Here is a 16,152-nt window from a genome sequence, read left to right on the forward strand (position 1 = left end):
GACTGCTAAATTGTGAGAGACAGTGTCACTGTCAAGCTTTACCCTTCACTAATCTTTATTCTTCTATCAAAATTCCTGTTTCAGAGGGGAATTCTAACTGTTTTTAAGGGATCAGTTTTATGGCTGTCTGTAGAGAGGATCACTGATGGGGGCCACTGTCTGTACACTGGTTTAAAAGGTGTTTTAATTCCCCCCAAACACAGACTGAACTGGATTTCTCCTACTTACGAATCTGGAGGAGTTGTCATTCTTCACAGTTTTGGCATTTCCAAAAGCTTCAAGAATAGGGTTTGCCTGGAGAAGCTGTTTTTCCAGCTCACCCTAAAATTCAGTCAGAAGCAGTTAACACTAAACTTTACAATTACTTAGTTGAACGTGGGAGAGAAAGGTGAAATCTAATTTATGCCTATAATTTTTTTTGCCAAATACTGCATTTCACGTGGATTTGTTTTTATTCTGTTAATCTTTGTGTTTATCTCTTTGTGCAGTTGACTGCTGCCCTGTATTCATGACTCTTTTCCAGCCTTGCTGTCTGTGACAGATCAAACTCTATTAATCTGTTCAGCAGCACGACTGGCCTTCCTTAAAAAACAGGGTCATTCTTCAATGTTCATTATTTTTTCCAGTTCAATATAATTTTTAAAAGGGATATTCTTTAATGAACCTCTAGCATGTCTTTTCCAAGTTAGTTTATTGAGGCCCTTTGCTAGCAAATGACAATGTAATTAGAATAACTCGCCGAGAATAATTTTAATGTAATGCAGCACAAAGCTACAAAGCAGATTTCATCAAGTCTATTAATAATGATCCATGCAAGGCTACACAGGTTAAATATGGAATTGCATTGATTCATGTCAAACTAGGAAAACAAATTGTCATGCAAACACACAAAGTTCACATTATATTGTTAACTGTGATTGGTAATTGCTAAGGAAAAAAATCATGCAATGAAGCAAGCATGCATTTAATTCTATATATTTACCTCATCCTATTTCTGAGCAAATCAATGAAGTTGAAAAAAGATACTTTGCATATGTATACAGCTTTTCAGAACTTTTCATTCAACTCTGTCCTGTGAGATCACTTACACTCACATTTACTTTGCCACACTATTCTTTGAGTACTAGTCTGTAGTAATATGAATTATTTCAAATAACTCACCTTGAAAAGGAAAAAGTCCTTGATAGATAATAAGATATCATTTAAATAATATTAATTAAAAATTAAGGCAATATTTCATTTGAGTCTAGGAAATAATTTTGAAAGTGAAAGTGCTTCCCACTGGTAACCTTTTTCTAAATGTCACTCCTGAATGCCTTGTCACTTCTGTGTCAGTGGTGAGAGCTACATCAGAAATATCATTAAAAAGCTTATTGCCCAAGAGCTGGAGGAAGAGGGAAGGAAGATTGCCTAACAAGTTCATACAGGAATCTCAGAATAAGAAATAAATTCCTAAAACTCCCTGAAGATTCTCTGTACTGGGCAGCTCTGTCCAGTTACACTCTGTAAAATCTCCAGTATAAGCCAAGAGTGTTGCTGTAATCAGATGGTGCCATCTGAAATAGAACCTTTTCTGTTAAAATGAGACACCACCTGCTTCTGCTGAGAACTGAACTATGCCCTAAACTTGGCTATAAAACTTTGGCTCCAGCTGGACAGCACTGTGTACAGCTCTTAAATCCACCAAACTCCACAGAGGGGCCCATGAAATCATTTATTTTTTTGACAGACCATGAAATCATTTATCTTTTTGAGAGACCATGAAATCATTTCTTTTTTTGAGAGAGATTTTTAAAGGAAGTACTAAATTAACTAAGGGGCAACACTCATAGCTGAAGTCTGAGAGGCAGCAGTCAGAATGGGGAAAAAAAAGACTGCATGAAGGAAAACCAATCCGGTTTGCCTGGCACAGGAACACCAGGAACGTGCCAGCAGACCTGCCTGTATTCCCCAAGCATGGCTGTGTGGTGTGGCACACAGAGGAGGGCCTGTCACACCTGCAGACAGGTGCTGCAGTGGGAATTGCTCTGTTACACGTCACAGCAGCAAGCTGAGAACATGCTAAACTCTTGTGCTGGTGAACAATCCTCAACAGTTACGTGCAAATGTCAAAATTCCAAGCAGTAACAAATGGAAAGCATGCAGCCAAACAAACCCAACACCGTGAGGTTTAGGAATTATTTCACAACAGTCCTCAAAAGTTCAACCTGAAGCACGGAAAGCATTTGGGTATTTCATTCAGAAACCACATTGTTTCATTTCAGGCTGAATGGCTCTTTCAGGATGGTGGGAAATTGAATTCAAACTATGGCAATTTGAACACACACAGAGATAAAGAAGAGCGTGATGTTTGAAAGATGACCCTGCCTGTGTCAGACCTCATTCTTTACCATGGAGCCTGACACAGTTAGGGCTGATTTGTGAGAGCATTTGGTGCTATTGTTGCTTTTTAATCATATCATACAACATATTTCAACCAAAAATCTCTCTTCAATTTTTTTGGGGTGCAACAATAGCATGCAGATCTACACTCAGTGCCTTAAACACACATCAAACAGTCTAAGTTACTCACGTAGGCAAAAGATGGACCTTGCTGTGTTGAATAACATGGTATAAAACAAGTGTCAGTATCATTTCCATTAGACATTTTTTTATTGTTTTTCCTGTACTTAAATAACGAGTTTCCATGCAAATAAACCAGGAATACAGATCTGAACAACCTATTGCAGACACACCAAGGGTAAAAATACCATTAACATACACAGAGCATTTCAACTGAAGAAGAGAAAAAAACCTGAAGCAGAGAGATGGGATTTGGATCCAGTCCCAGGTTAGTCTCTCATGACCAGACAAGGGCAAGTATTTTTATGATAAATCCCTAGTTCTTCTCTGGTGCGTTTTGTTATTCATTATATTTTAATGACTGAAATTGTAGTGTCAGTAGTCCTAATCACTGAATTACTATTTGTCAGCGTGATATAGAACTAATTAGATTTTTCTCAGCTCCTCTCTGATGGGTATTTGCCTTCAAGTCTGTCTCAGGGCAGATTTGGTCCTGAGACTCAGATAATTCCCCAGAGGAGTCAGTAGCAGCTGCAGTTAGGGATGGCCTTGGCACCCCAAGTTCATTTCCCCCAGCTACTGAGCAGGGACTCAGTAGGAGATAATTACTTTCTTTGCATAAACATTAAATATTAAACATTAGCCTTGGACTGTTTCCACTAAATTTAATCACAGATTTCTAGGAAATACTGTGCAAAAGGACATTTACTCCTTCCCGTACTCCAAATTAGAATCCACTGTACATAAAAAATCCAGTTATTGTGGTGGAAGAGGGAGGGCTGCACACATGGGCAGGGGCAGCTGTGACACCCAGAGATTTTACTTTATTTCCCACTTCCCTACTAATTATTCATCTTGCACCCAGTCTTGCACTTGAGGCACAATGAAATGTCTTCCCGAATTTAGCCAGTTTTGTCATAAAAGGGAATTGCTCCATTTTTTTGCAGAAGTTTTGAGTTACATTTGAGAGGCTGGGAATGATGCAGGACCTGGAGCTGTATCACTGAGGAGAGTCAATCAGCTGAGAGCCTCAGCCATGGCAATGATCTCCAGGAACTGGGCAGGAATAAGGTTCAAAGCAAGAAAATAAACTTCATTCTGTCAGGCAAGACTATCACAAATTTTGAAGGGAACAAAGTGCTTAGAAAAAATTGTGCCTTTCAAACTTGTTTCCTCTGACAGAGCAGTAAAAAAAAATAAATACAAGTTTTATACTCTTTGCTAGTTAGTAAGAAAACTTACTAACAAATCCAATCAAAACCTTGGAAGTTTAAATGCTGGTATACATTTTTGTGATGCAATTGGCCAACAGGTTAGTTACAGGCTTTCCCAAACTTCCCAGTTGGCAGAGGTCAAGGGTAAAACAAGGACCTGAACCTCTGCAGAACTCAAGGCCTTCATGCTGAGATATAAATAGGTGCTGTGCCTATGGAAAGCTCTGAATATTTCTATTCCCTCTAAGCACATTCTGATTTGATGCCTAAGATGGTGTCAAACCAATTATTTTTTTTCTTTGCAGGGTGACCCCAGGGGCAGAGCTGGGGAGGGAAGAGCTCACTTACAGTGACACTGGTGTCCTTTTTGCCCTTATGTGACGAAGCGACAACAGCCAGGTACTGAATGACCTTTTTGGTATTTTCTGTCTTGCCAGCACCAGATTCACCTCTGAGGGGAAAGGAAATGACAGGAGAGAAGGTGAGTAACCAGTGGAGTCTTTCTGCCATACAGATGTACATAATTTATAAAAACAGGACTGGAAACTGCCCAGCTCAGTTCTCCTCTACCCCAGAACACCACCTCCCAAACCCACCTGACTTCAGCCTGCCAAGAATGCATTATCAGGGTTACATCTCTGTCCTGGTAGGATTTTGAGTGGACCTTGGGCCATTTAAGGGAATTATAAAACACGATGCATTTTTGAACAGCAGTTCATCTTGCTTTGGCACTATCTGAGCACTCATGAGAACTGGAGTTGGCAGGGAGTCTGCTTATATTTTAGGATTAAAAAAATACAACATTAACTCTGATGTGATACAGCAGTAAAAGAAAACATCAGCAGTAATACAATGGTTTTCTCTTCTGAAACTCTGGCATTAAAGTAGACTAACAGCTTGATCCTGCCTCATCTGAACTTTGTGTTCAGCTGCTCCTTGAATTCAGTGGCACCAGGAATGGAAGTGGCTGAGGTGTCCCTGCTCTCTGCTGAGGAGGGACATGGTGGGGACACGTGTGACAGCAGAACTGGCATCCCAGCTCTGCTCCATGCAGCGTCCCTGGGGAGGCAGCAAGGCACTGGTAACTTTTTTCCCTCTTGGAACACTTCCAGGTTAAGTTTATTTACAACTCTTCAACCCTCTCTTAAAGTAAAAGAGAGGTTTTTAAAGTACAGATTTACAGAGTGTTTTCTCAATCGAAATTTCCAGCCCATTTTCCTCTCTAACTGTTAGCTTACATCATCTTATGTCTTTCAGATGCCTCTGGCTCTGATGATTGTATGGACAAAAATGTTTTTATAATGTCCTGCTCAGCAGTCAGAAAGGGTGGTAAAAGTGGGTGTGGATGTAACAATCGAGTTTTTTCAACTGAGCTGGTGCTGGGAGAATAACAACAATCTAAGCTGGACCTCTTTTTCTTTAGATCTATAATAAAATGGATTTTTTAAAAATAAAAGAACAATACATTCAAAAATCCCAGAGATTTTGAGCCTGGAACTGTTTAGCTGAATCCATTGCAGTTCTGCTTCTTTTCCTAATTAGGAAATAGAGGAGTTAATTTCCCTACCAAAGAACCAGTGATAAATGGACATAAAAACATGGAGAAGTTCTAGACAGAGCTTTCAATACAGAATTACACTGATAAAAACCTTGGGAAACCAGAAACAGTTCCTGCCTGAGGTACGACATGATAAGAACTGTTTCTTCTGGCTTTTAGAGTTTGAACCACAAATAATTGAGATTAATAGATTCTTTTTCACAAGACCTGGGTTAATTTGCAGAGTTTAGAAATTGGATTCATCTCTGCCTGGGCTCCAGTACTAAAACATTTCTATGTTTTATTGATAAAAATTAAGTGTCCTGGGAACAATTCCAAACCAAGCACGCCAATTTGAAGACATATGCATACAAACTTTTCAAACAAATCTACCTTAAAGCTTTGTTTCTTTGGAAAAAAAAAAACCCAACCAAAACAACTTTCTTCAAACAAACCCTGGGCTTTGAACTGTTCCATTTTATTAAGGGTTATTTGTAGTTCATCACACATCATCATTGCATTTCCTTTCTCCCAGGGCAACAGTGCCCATCTCTTGGCTTTTCCCTGAATCCCTGTGAGTATTACCATAAATGGCATCATTTTACTGGTAATTATCCCATCATACTGTAATGCTCCTTAACTCTTTGCCTCTGCACAGGCCGAGGGCTTTCCTGTTTTCTGCAGATAGATTTTGGGGCATTAACTTCCTTTTGAAATAACAACAACAAGAAAAAAATCCTCAACATGAAATAGAAAACATGCAGAACTTCAACTGCTTTAGGTTAATTAGGAAAAAAACATCTCCAAGGTCAATAAGGTATGAAGAAGACAGAATTGGCCATGCAGAACAGGTTTTTTTTTCTCTGCATCTGCCCATTTCTGAGGGGGCAGAAACAACTTCCATTGTGAGATGGAATGAGAAATCCCACCTCTTTTAAAATGCACTTCTCTCTTCAGCTCAGTGACTGAATTTTTAAAGATCTGTCTTTTTCCTGCAAACATCTTCTGGTGATTTTGGCATGGACCATACATGATGGAGTTCCTGCCAGGAGGAACTCATCTCCTCCTCTCTTCTGAGAGGAGACTCTCACTTCATTACGTTCCAGCTAGTTATTTCCATATAAATGCTGTTACCACTCTTCTAACCATCACCTTTAGGAAGCAGAATGACCATTTGTTTAATTGAAGCCTCTCAAATAATTCTTTTTCTGCCATACCCAAGGGAGCACATTTTCTGCCAGTGCTGTTCTTTGCACCCAGCTCAGGTGGCCAGTGCAAAAAACCAGGGCAAAAGCAAGTCCCATTGCACAGCTCTGAGCAGCCCAACAGCAGTACTTTAGCTAATTCTAATTTAGCAAGTTTTCCTCCTCAGAAACTCTTTGGTTTTTCCCAAATCAAAGGGTTAAAAATACCACTCTCACACTGTGGGGTATAATTTAAACTTATCCTCCCCTCCTTGCTTGCCAGGCATTATTTTAGGGCCTCAGTACAGGATTTAAAGCACATAAACTCACATATACAGTGCTCAGCTGTATTTGAGTTTTTACACCTCTTGAGCTACAAAATCCTCCATGACTCCATTACCTTCACCTTAAATGAAAATTATCCCAGCTAGGACAGGTTTCCAAAGAAGAACAAGGTGACACTGGCAAATTGGCCCCACTGTTGGGGTTCAGCCTTTGGTGCAACTAGGACCCTTGTACATTTGAGAACAACTGAGAAAAGTTAGTTTTAAAAGTGTATTTTCTTCTGTTGTTGTCGTTGAAAATGTGAAAGCTTTCCATGTTAATGTTATGACATGAGACTTAGCTTAATTCCACTTTTGGAATCCTCTGAAAAAAGCCACCACAGAATTTATTTTCAGCCTCTGTGAGCAGTGAACCATGAGAATTGTTCACACATCCCTTAATCCAGTGGCACTGCAGGAAGAGCACTCACTGAGGTGCTCTGAGTCACACTGGGGCTTGGCAGCCTTTGTCCTGACTGTGGGATGTGCAAACACAATGAAAGATTTGTCCCAGACCAGCCATACCCCACTGCAGACTTGTCTCAGGAGCCACTGATCCTATGGGTTGGCTTCCAAAACAATTCCCAAAGGAGCTGGAGCAGCACCAAGCCCCAGGAGATAGCTGTGGAGAGGGGCCAGCAGAGTTCCTGCCAGCCCCAGCCTTTGGGGCTTTCTGAGCTGGCACAGAGCAGTTCAGCTCTCTCCTGGAGCAGCCTTTTGACTAATGGGGCTTTGCAGCTTGGAGATGTTCTGGGTGATTTTGGTTCCTGACGTGTGTCAGGGAAGGAAATGGGCTGGATCCCGTGGCTGGGTGAGGCTCTGGAGAGTTTGTCCAGAGAGAGGGGAAGAAGGGGACAGGGCAGGATGGCCACTGCCCACTCTTTTTTGTTTCCTGTATCAAATTAAGTGAAAATAAGACCCTGCCACTTCCCTGCTTTTATGCTGTTTCTATGCTTAAGTTTTTAAGCATATATTTTTATGCTGTTCAAACTGAGTGCATGCTTTGAAAACCAGAAAGGTAATGAAAAAGTACTTGGTCAGAGCTACAGGTGTACAAGTACTTGTTCCCACAGACTTCACAATACCCCAAATACTCAAAACTTTGATCAGATTTTCTCATTCATTTAAGGTAGCTTTTTTTTGTTTGTTGTTTTTTAACTGAAACTTGTGCACAGTCCTCTAAGCCACGTTTGCTTTCTAGGAAATACTCTACCTGCTCTTTTCAGCAGGTGGCTAAAATAGGATCACCCCAAGATCAAACAGGTTTATGAGGAAATGGTTGAAACCCTCATGTGGTGTGCTATGCAAATAAGCACTTGTGGAATTTTTAGTGAAAAACAGTTTGAAAACTCCAGGAGAATCAATCCACTTGTGTCTTTAGGAATCAAACAAGAGGCCAGAAGTCTCCTTTGAGGGGTTGTCCCTCTACTAACACTGGAAGGAGCTTGAAAAGCCATAAGTGACAGGCAGGAATTTCAGGAGATCCCAAAAACCAGGCAGAGCAGTGAAGACAAGTCTTACCTGCCCTCATTTTCAGGCACATAAAAGAGTGAGATTTCATATTTGATACTTTCAGTGCAACATTCTGCATTGTATATGTATTCTATATTTTATACTAAACTGTGTTATATTACAATAATGTGACCACAGATACATTAGTAAACACAGCCATGGTATAAAGGTTTTTTGTACTGTAAATGTGCATGATAAGATGTGGGATTTTGAGTAAAGTGCCAGAGAGCAAGTGGCAGGGAATGACAGCAGAGGATGTTCAGTGATGGGAAAGAGCCAACAGGAAAATGATGTGTGTGCACAGAGGAGAGGAGGCCAAGGGCAGTAGGAGTGCAGTCATTGATGAAATGCAGAGAAAATAATGAAATCTGGAAAGACAGAGGACTCTGAGGAAGCACTGGAAGCCATGAGGATTTCAAACATACCCTGGTTAGTGACACAAAGGGTAGGGACTGAAAATGCAAAGAGTATTTAACCACGAGGGTAGGTTTAATGAGCTGGGGGTGAAGACATGAGAAAAGGTGTATTTATAGTCAGAAACACAGGATCAGGCTCAGTTCTCAGATTTGTCCCTCTGCCTTTGTCCCAGGAGCATTTCAGGGGATCCACATGAATCCTTACACCTATTATTTTACACTTACAGCACAAAAAAACTTTATACCATGGCTGTGCTTACTAATTTAGGTGCCAGGCCTTGGAAAGTTCAAGACAATTTCTTATAATTTCTAACAATTCTATAAAATACTGCAAATTGCTTCAACTTGACAGCTGCCAGGCTGAAAGCTAAGTGAGTTTTCCTCTTTCTGCACAGCCAAATAAGGCCAAGAAGAATGTTAAACCAGTGGTTAAAGTCGTGTACATTGGTTTTATCTTGGCCAATCTTTTTGCTTTAGAAGACATGTGAGGACTGTTTGAAGCTGTGGGTTGTGATGCTGCTGTTTTCAAAATGGGAAAAGGATTTCATTCTATTTTATACATTACTGGATAGAAAAGGCATTTAATTGTCTCTATTTTATGTATTACTGATGTGAAACATTGGGTTTCCAGCCAGATGGCCAATTAGTTTCAATAAATGGTAGCTGCAAGAAGTGGATCCTTTCATGGATTTTCATGAACAAAAGGCATAGATTTGCAAAAGAAAGTCCCTTTCTTGAAAGTACCAATGTTCCAAAGTTAACAGAAGATTTACTAGTGGAAAAATAAACTAAAGTACAGAAATAGAAGGAGGAAATGCACATTGTAAATTAGTCTTCATAACCATGACATGCTTCATCCTGGGAAGAGTGTGATGGTCAATTTTTACTTCATCACTGCAGGAATTTTAGATTTCTCTTTGGTATTAATGCATTTGGGGGCAGATTTTTGATTTGTACATTTACAAATACTGAAGTCTTGTAACAGAGGTTAGAGCTGTGAGAGCCCTTATGATACCAGACACAGTAAACAATTTTTATTTGGTGATATTTTTTTTCCAGTCAGCAGTGGCAGTCAAAAATAATGTTATGGCTGGGGATCAGCAGCAGTGCTTTTTTGAGGGTAAATATATATTCAGTCAGTAGCCACATTTTCTGAGATAACCTAAACCTGACAGATTACAGCATCACTGCATGAACCTGCTGTAAATAACACATATAAATAATAATAATAATGCCAGCTCTGCAAACATGTTTGCATTTACAGAGCACCAAATCGGATCTTTTATCAGGAAAACTGGAAAATGCCTAATTTAACAAAGACAAAATTTTGTCAAAAGCATTCTTGGTGGCATCCAAGCAAATAAAACCAACTAAAAACCAACAGAAGAATGGAAAGAGAGTTAAAACTGAGGGTCAGGCAGAAGATCCTTGTCCAGTTCAACATTTTGAGTGATTTTTCAAAACAAGGAGGAATGACAAAACAGTGGGATTTTGTGGAGTAATAACCAAACTCCCCAGTTGTTCACTGTAAACCATTAAATCTCTAGGTTCAGAAAGTCAATTTAAAGAAATAATTTTATGCATTGAGGACTTCCTGTGACACTGATACCTGCTCTTTATCTTGTGAACAGTTCTATCTACTGAAGCAGGTTTGGGACTGGAGTTCAAACTTGCTGTAGGTGAGGAGAATGTGTCCATCCCAGCAGAATTTGAATAAAGACACTGTGACATTGAGATACACTAAAATAAATGAGTTTACTTACGTGCACAGGATAGACTGGTCTTCTCTGTCTGTGAATAAAGAAAAAGAATCCATTAATGAGGGAAAATGGTTTTTCTGACAGAAGCACTTATATTTATAAGGATTTACATTGAACAGCCTAAACCTTCTAAAATCTGACTGACCATGATTAGTAAAAAAATACTGGGTTCACATCTTATTTAATCTGCCCTCGTATTTAAATAACCATCTCTAATGGAAATATTTTGTACAAAAAAAAATGAACAAAAGGTTAAGAGGTCAAAAATATTTTTGTGTAAATTCCATTAGAGATGAACTGTAATGAGGACAGCAAAAAGATCAGGCTCTCTGTAAGGAGATTATAACAAAATTTCAAACCTGAAACTCAAGTTTTTACTATGCCTATGAACTGTGGCCAGCAGCCCACTTGAAACAAAGTCTGCACAGATAAGGCATCAACAACTAAAATGCTTTAAGCTGGTCATGCAAAGCTTTGACTTTTGAAAGCAAAGCAGCTCAAATACCTGAAAAATTGAGCCTGTATTTCATTTCAGATTGAGACACAACTTTTATCAAGAGGATAAATAATGTCTTTGGGAGCTCTTCCAAGGAGTAAGATAAAACAAGATACTTTAGATTACACAAGATCGCGTCAACAAGTATGTAAGTATTCTTCATGTTTTTTCACTATGAGCAGACCATCAAACACATTTTGGATCAGGATTTATAAAAAGGAGGACCAAAGTTTCCATTTCTGCACCGTGAGGCATGTGAACATCAACAAGTATGTAAGTATTCTTCATGTTTTTTCACTATGAGCAGACCATCAAACACATTTTGGATCAGGATTTATAAAAAGGAGGACCAAAGTTTCCATTTCCATGCATCCCATCTCCATCACCTTTTCTTGGAGCAAAATCCTCCCTGCCTCATCATCTGGATTCAGAGTTTCTCTCTACCTCCAGAACTTTTACACAGACTTTCCTGCCAAAAGCCATGGTGAGTATGTTTGCTGTGACCCATTCTAAAGTACAATTGTTTCCTTCACTTGTCAAAGGCCAGGGCACGTTTCCCAGTGAGGTGAGGTATTTCCAGCCCTGGAACTACTTGGAAACAAACTGAAGGCCTTGAGCAACCAGCCCAGCTCTGAAGTTTGCCCCTCTTTGACTGAGTCTCCCAGTTTGTCTTTACAGACTGCAAAAAACTCTTCTGACTTATGAAAATAATTCCCAGGCAGGTCAAATACATTTTTGCAAAGTGTTCTTAGTTCACACAACTTGAGGCAGATAATTAGGCAGAATCCAGTGCTGCTGGATGGTTTGGCATTATTTATCCAAAGCAGAGGCAGCACCATCCTTTGCTCAGAGGTTCAGACACGAGCTCCTTTTGCTTAAATACCCACAGGAATTTGGGGAATTGCAGGAATACCTGTCTGGCTGCTCACCCCCATATGTCATCAATCCCATGAGATAATTGAAACCAATTTATTAAGCTCTCAAGTTGTAACTGCTGCCTGGCCCACAGCCAGTCCAGGAAAATCATTAGAGGATTCTGCAATGGTTTGGATTGATATTAAACAACTGTTTTACTCCCAGTTCCTCAACAGCTATAACATTAGCTGCTTTATTGATCACCACACAAATGGTGCCACTTAACTGCTTTGTCCGGTAAATTGGTACAAAATGACTAATTCCTCATTTTAATTGGAGGTGTTTGTCAGCCCTCAGCACTGCAGGACTCTTCCACATAAATTTTTGGGAGGAGAGGAGCTGTGAGCCGTGTTTGTTTTTCACTGCAGGTTATCAGCTAGCCTTTCTTTTAAGTCAAAAAAGTGAGACCATGGAAGAACTTTTGCTAAAAATACATTGTTGTGTAAATAGAAACCATGGGCATATATTGATATTGCATCACTAACCCATAAATACCATAAAGAAAATAAAAGTGCCTCTTGATACTGAGCTGCCAGTGGAATTTCTGAGCTCAGGGAACATTAGAAAAAGCTGGTGGCCAAGCCAAGTATTTTCTCACTACTCATTGCTGCTCCTCAGCAGGAGAATGCTCCCAGAGGTGTCTCACAGAGGGGCTGTGGCAGCACTGGGAAGGGGCAGCCTGGGGATATCTAAGAGCAGAGGGAGGATGAGGAAGGTCAGAAATTGCACCAAACGTCCTCAGGGGCAGGTTCATCATGGGAGAAACCTCAAGCTGGCAAACTGTGCTGTGCACACCCACGGAGGGACAATTCCAGGTGGTGTTGTGTCTCCTCCATCAGTCCTAAGTGCAGCTCTAAGGATGAGACACATCAGTTCAGTCCTGTTCTGCTATGACCTGAGCTGCAGATCCTGGTCTCATTTACTCTCAAAGGCTCTCCCACTGGATTAATCCTATTTCTGTGCTGGGATGTTTCATTCTATACTGAAAAGATTGTGCCCTATTTTGTGAGTCTGCAGCTTCATGTGGTTAGATCTACCAGAAGAGAAAGAGTTGTATCAATAAAACTCCTTAAATATAATTCCTGGGGCTTAAAAAGCAACAAAATAGGTCTCCTAGATTCTAATATCCTTTTGGCTAATGCCTTTTAAGAAGGTTTGACCCGACCTGGAAGAGTATCATCCACCTCCTGTGTGTCTATATTAGATGTTTAAACGGTTGGGTTTTTTTTTTTTTTAATTCTCTCCTCAATTTTAATAAAGACCTACACTTACATGATAAACCTCACCAGCTTTCCTAAACATGCAGCAGAGTTGGTTTAGTTTTTATTTTCTTTCTGGAATCTGCTTACTTTTTTCCCCAAACACCTCCAGTTTGCCTGTCAGAATTCTTGCCCCTCTGCTCATGATACTCCAGTTAGCTCTGCTAAATCACAAACAAAATCAGATGGTTTATCACAATGAAGCAGCAAGTTGGCAGCTTTACCATAAAAGGAGAAAAAAAACCCAGAGTGAAAGCATGTTCCCTCACTCACTGCTTTACATTTGTTAATAACTGTACTGCCTGAAGGGGACAGTTCTGTCCCTCAGCCCTGCTGAGGACACAGAAAACAGATGGCTTCTCACAGCAGACTCCTTTTTCTGAGGCCTTGGGAACTGTGTTTCCCTCCCATACCTCCAAGTAACTGCCAGGTTGTTTGTTTTTTCCATTTTTAACTCAAGCTTGCAGAAAAAAAAGTGGCTCCACAGAAAATAATCCCCGTGAATGTGCAGGAAGCTGGAATCTATCTCCTCCCTGATGATTTAATGGCAGAAAACTTTATAAAGGCCTAACCAACTACACAAAAACTTCATCCCAAACACAGGAGAGAGCAAAGGGTGCAGGAGCAGGGGGAAATGTTTTATGATTGCAGTCTCCAAGTGTAGCAGTAATCATCTGTAGCTAATCTATAAACAGCCAGGAGGGCCCACTTCAGCTCCTGGGACACACACACAAATGTTCTTGTAGAACTCTCAGTTTTTGGGATTAAAGGCAATTAAAGTTTATTCTCATTCTGGCTGGAAATGAGCATTCATGGCTGTGCCTGGGCCATGATCAAACTGCATTAGTGCCATGGCAATCAGCAGATTGAACAAGACACCCAGCACTCCTGGCTGAGCATGAGACTGCATGACTGGGATTTCCAAAGGGGTTTTAGGTGCTCAGAACCACTCGAAACAAGTGGAAATTTTATCTTTGCCCAGCCAACATCTTTGATAATTCCTGTGTCCTGTGAGATGTCAGCTTTTCTGCATATTTGGAGGAAAGTCTGATTCTCTGATTGCTGGTAGCTGTGGCTGAGTGTTTTTATCAGAGCAGCTTTGATGGGAGTTAAACATCATCCCTGAGGAATACATTAACCAAGGAAGTCTCTGGAGGAGAGGAGGGATGCAGTGTGCACAGCTCATGTCAGTGCTGGATGTTTGTGACCATGTGGAGGGCAGAGATTCCCAGCTGATGAACCTGCAGTAGGAGCAGGGATTTGCACACACAGAGCCTTGGTTCACCAAGAGATAAAGGATCCCTGAGACACCTGAACGAGCTGATTGCTCCAGGCCAAGTGGCCCTGGCCATGAAATACCAGAACATAATTCCTCAGCCTCATCAATCTACGACACATTTTACTTTGGCAAGCAGAAGCTATGCAAGTTTCCAGATAAGGAGCAGTACTGACTTCTCACAGGGAAAACGTTTAGTGCCCTGATCCATGTTTGTGAGTAAGAAATTCTGTTTATATTCCATTTGGAAATGTGCTCCCAGCCTCCTGAAGCTCTGTGTGCCTACAGTGCTGTGTGCTCACACCCACTTTCACCACTCCAACGTGAGCAGAATTTTGGCTGAATAACCAGAGTTATTCTGAGGGGTTGGTTTTAGTTTCGTGCACAAAACACGAGTAGGTTTTCACAAACAAAAGCACAGCTTTAAACACAGCTGGGGCCCTCTCCAGAGATGGAGAGACTCCAAGATGACATGTGCAAGTAAAACGTGGGTGTCCTGGGCTTGTGCTGGGAGCTCTGGTGGTTCCACTGCCAGCTGTGTGTGGTTGGGGTGGGAAGCAGTGAAAGAGCATCCTCCTAAAGGTTCAGCTGATCACCTACTCCCTCCTTGCTCCTTTCTCTTTGCCCTCCTCCTCCTCTCTGCTGCCAGGAAGAACTGCAGTGGGGGCCCGTGAACAATGAGGAGTAACTCCCCAACAGCTAGTAAGGCCTGGAAATTACTCTGAGCACCAAAAAGAGGGAATTGATGAGAGTTTGTTTCCTCCACTCTTGTTTCCTCCATCCTCCAGCACCCAGCCTGGGAGGCACAGCTCAGTTCTAAATGCAGTTTTATGTCCACTGTGAGCCAAACCAGCTCCAGTGGCCTCCCACTGCTCAGGAGAAGGTGCTGGAAGGGACAGGAGACAGAGAGGAGGAGTGGGAGACATCCCTGTGCTGCTTGGACCAGGCTCATCTGTGCTGAGCCTAGGCTCACTTTAGGCAGAGAACTCATGGATTGTCAGGACAAGACAATTCTGTTTCAGCACAGGCTGCAGTCACACGGTGGTTTTCCTCCTCTTTCCTACAGATAGCTTATAGCCCTTTTCAATTTTTTCCCCCCATTTCATTTCTAGAGACAAGTCCAGTGCTCTGAATGGTCTGCTGATGGTCTGCAGGAGCCAGGAGCATCTTTCACATCTCCCCTCAAGGCCTGCTGCTTTAAACAGAGGATCAGAGGGAGGAACAGCTCCAGGGGCTGCTCAGAGCCCTGCACAGTGCAGAGCACAGGGCTCAGGAGGGAAGCTGCTGCAGCACAGATGTGTGACTGTGGCTCAGTGGGGTGACCTTCTGCCAAGTAAGATTTTTATAACTGTGATTACATCACATAGTGTGTAGGAAGATCTGGTTTTGGGATATTTTTGTTGCTTGTTTGGTCCTCCTCTGCTGCACTGTAGCTCTGCCTTCTGGGATGCACTTAAATAAAAGAATAGAAAGAGCTCCAGAAAAGAAATGTCATCTAAGCCATAGGAAGGAAAAAAGCCCTAATCCTGGGAAGCCCTAAACTTTAGGGCCAAGCCTGTGGATCTTGCTGAGCCATAGCTGTCAGCTGGAATTTCTTTATGGTCAGGGTCCTTATGAGGGCACATAAACTTCAAAATATTTTGAGGAGCTCCTGGTTTCCTGCATCACCCAAGGTCCATGTGAGATGGTGATGCCCTA

The 16,152-nt window shown here is 41.3% G+C and overlaps 1 protein-coding gene across 4 annotated transcripts in view; it reads right to left on the bottom strand.

The window, feature by feature from the left end:
* Positions 1-16,152, bottom strand: part of MYH11 (myosin heavy chain 11) — a 52,433-nt gene that overhangs the window by 24,679 nt on the left and 11,602 nt on the right. For 3 of the 4 annotated variants that reach the window (XM_066330305.1, XM_066330308.1, XM_066330307.1), the window contains exons 4-7: positions 10,512-10,539; positions 4,125-4,227; positions 2,573-2,593; positions 229-321 (exon numbers count right to left, since the gene is read on the bottom strand). In XM_066330305.1, coding sequence (XP_066186402.1) covers positions 229-321; positions 2,573-2,593; positions 4,125-4,227; positions 10,512-10,539 — 245 coding nt within the window. The remainder of the gene's footprint in view (positions 1-228; positions 322-2,572; positions 2,594-4,124; positions 4,228-10,511; positions 10,540-16,152) is intronic. The other variant, XM_066330306.1, reaches the window with a different exon arrangement.

The sequence above is a fragment of the Sylvia atricapilla genome, chromosome 15, assembly GCF_009819655.1.
Source record: "Sylvia atricapilla isolate bSylAtr1 chromosome 15, bSylAtr1.pri, whole genome shotgun sequence".
Taxonomy (NCBI): Eukaryota; Metazoa; Chordata; class Aves; order Passeriformes; family Sylviidae; genus Sylvia; species Sylvia atricapilla.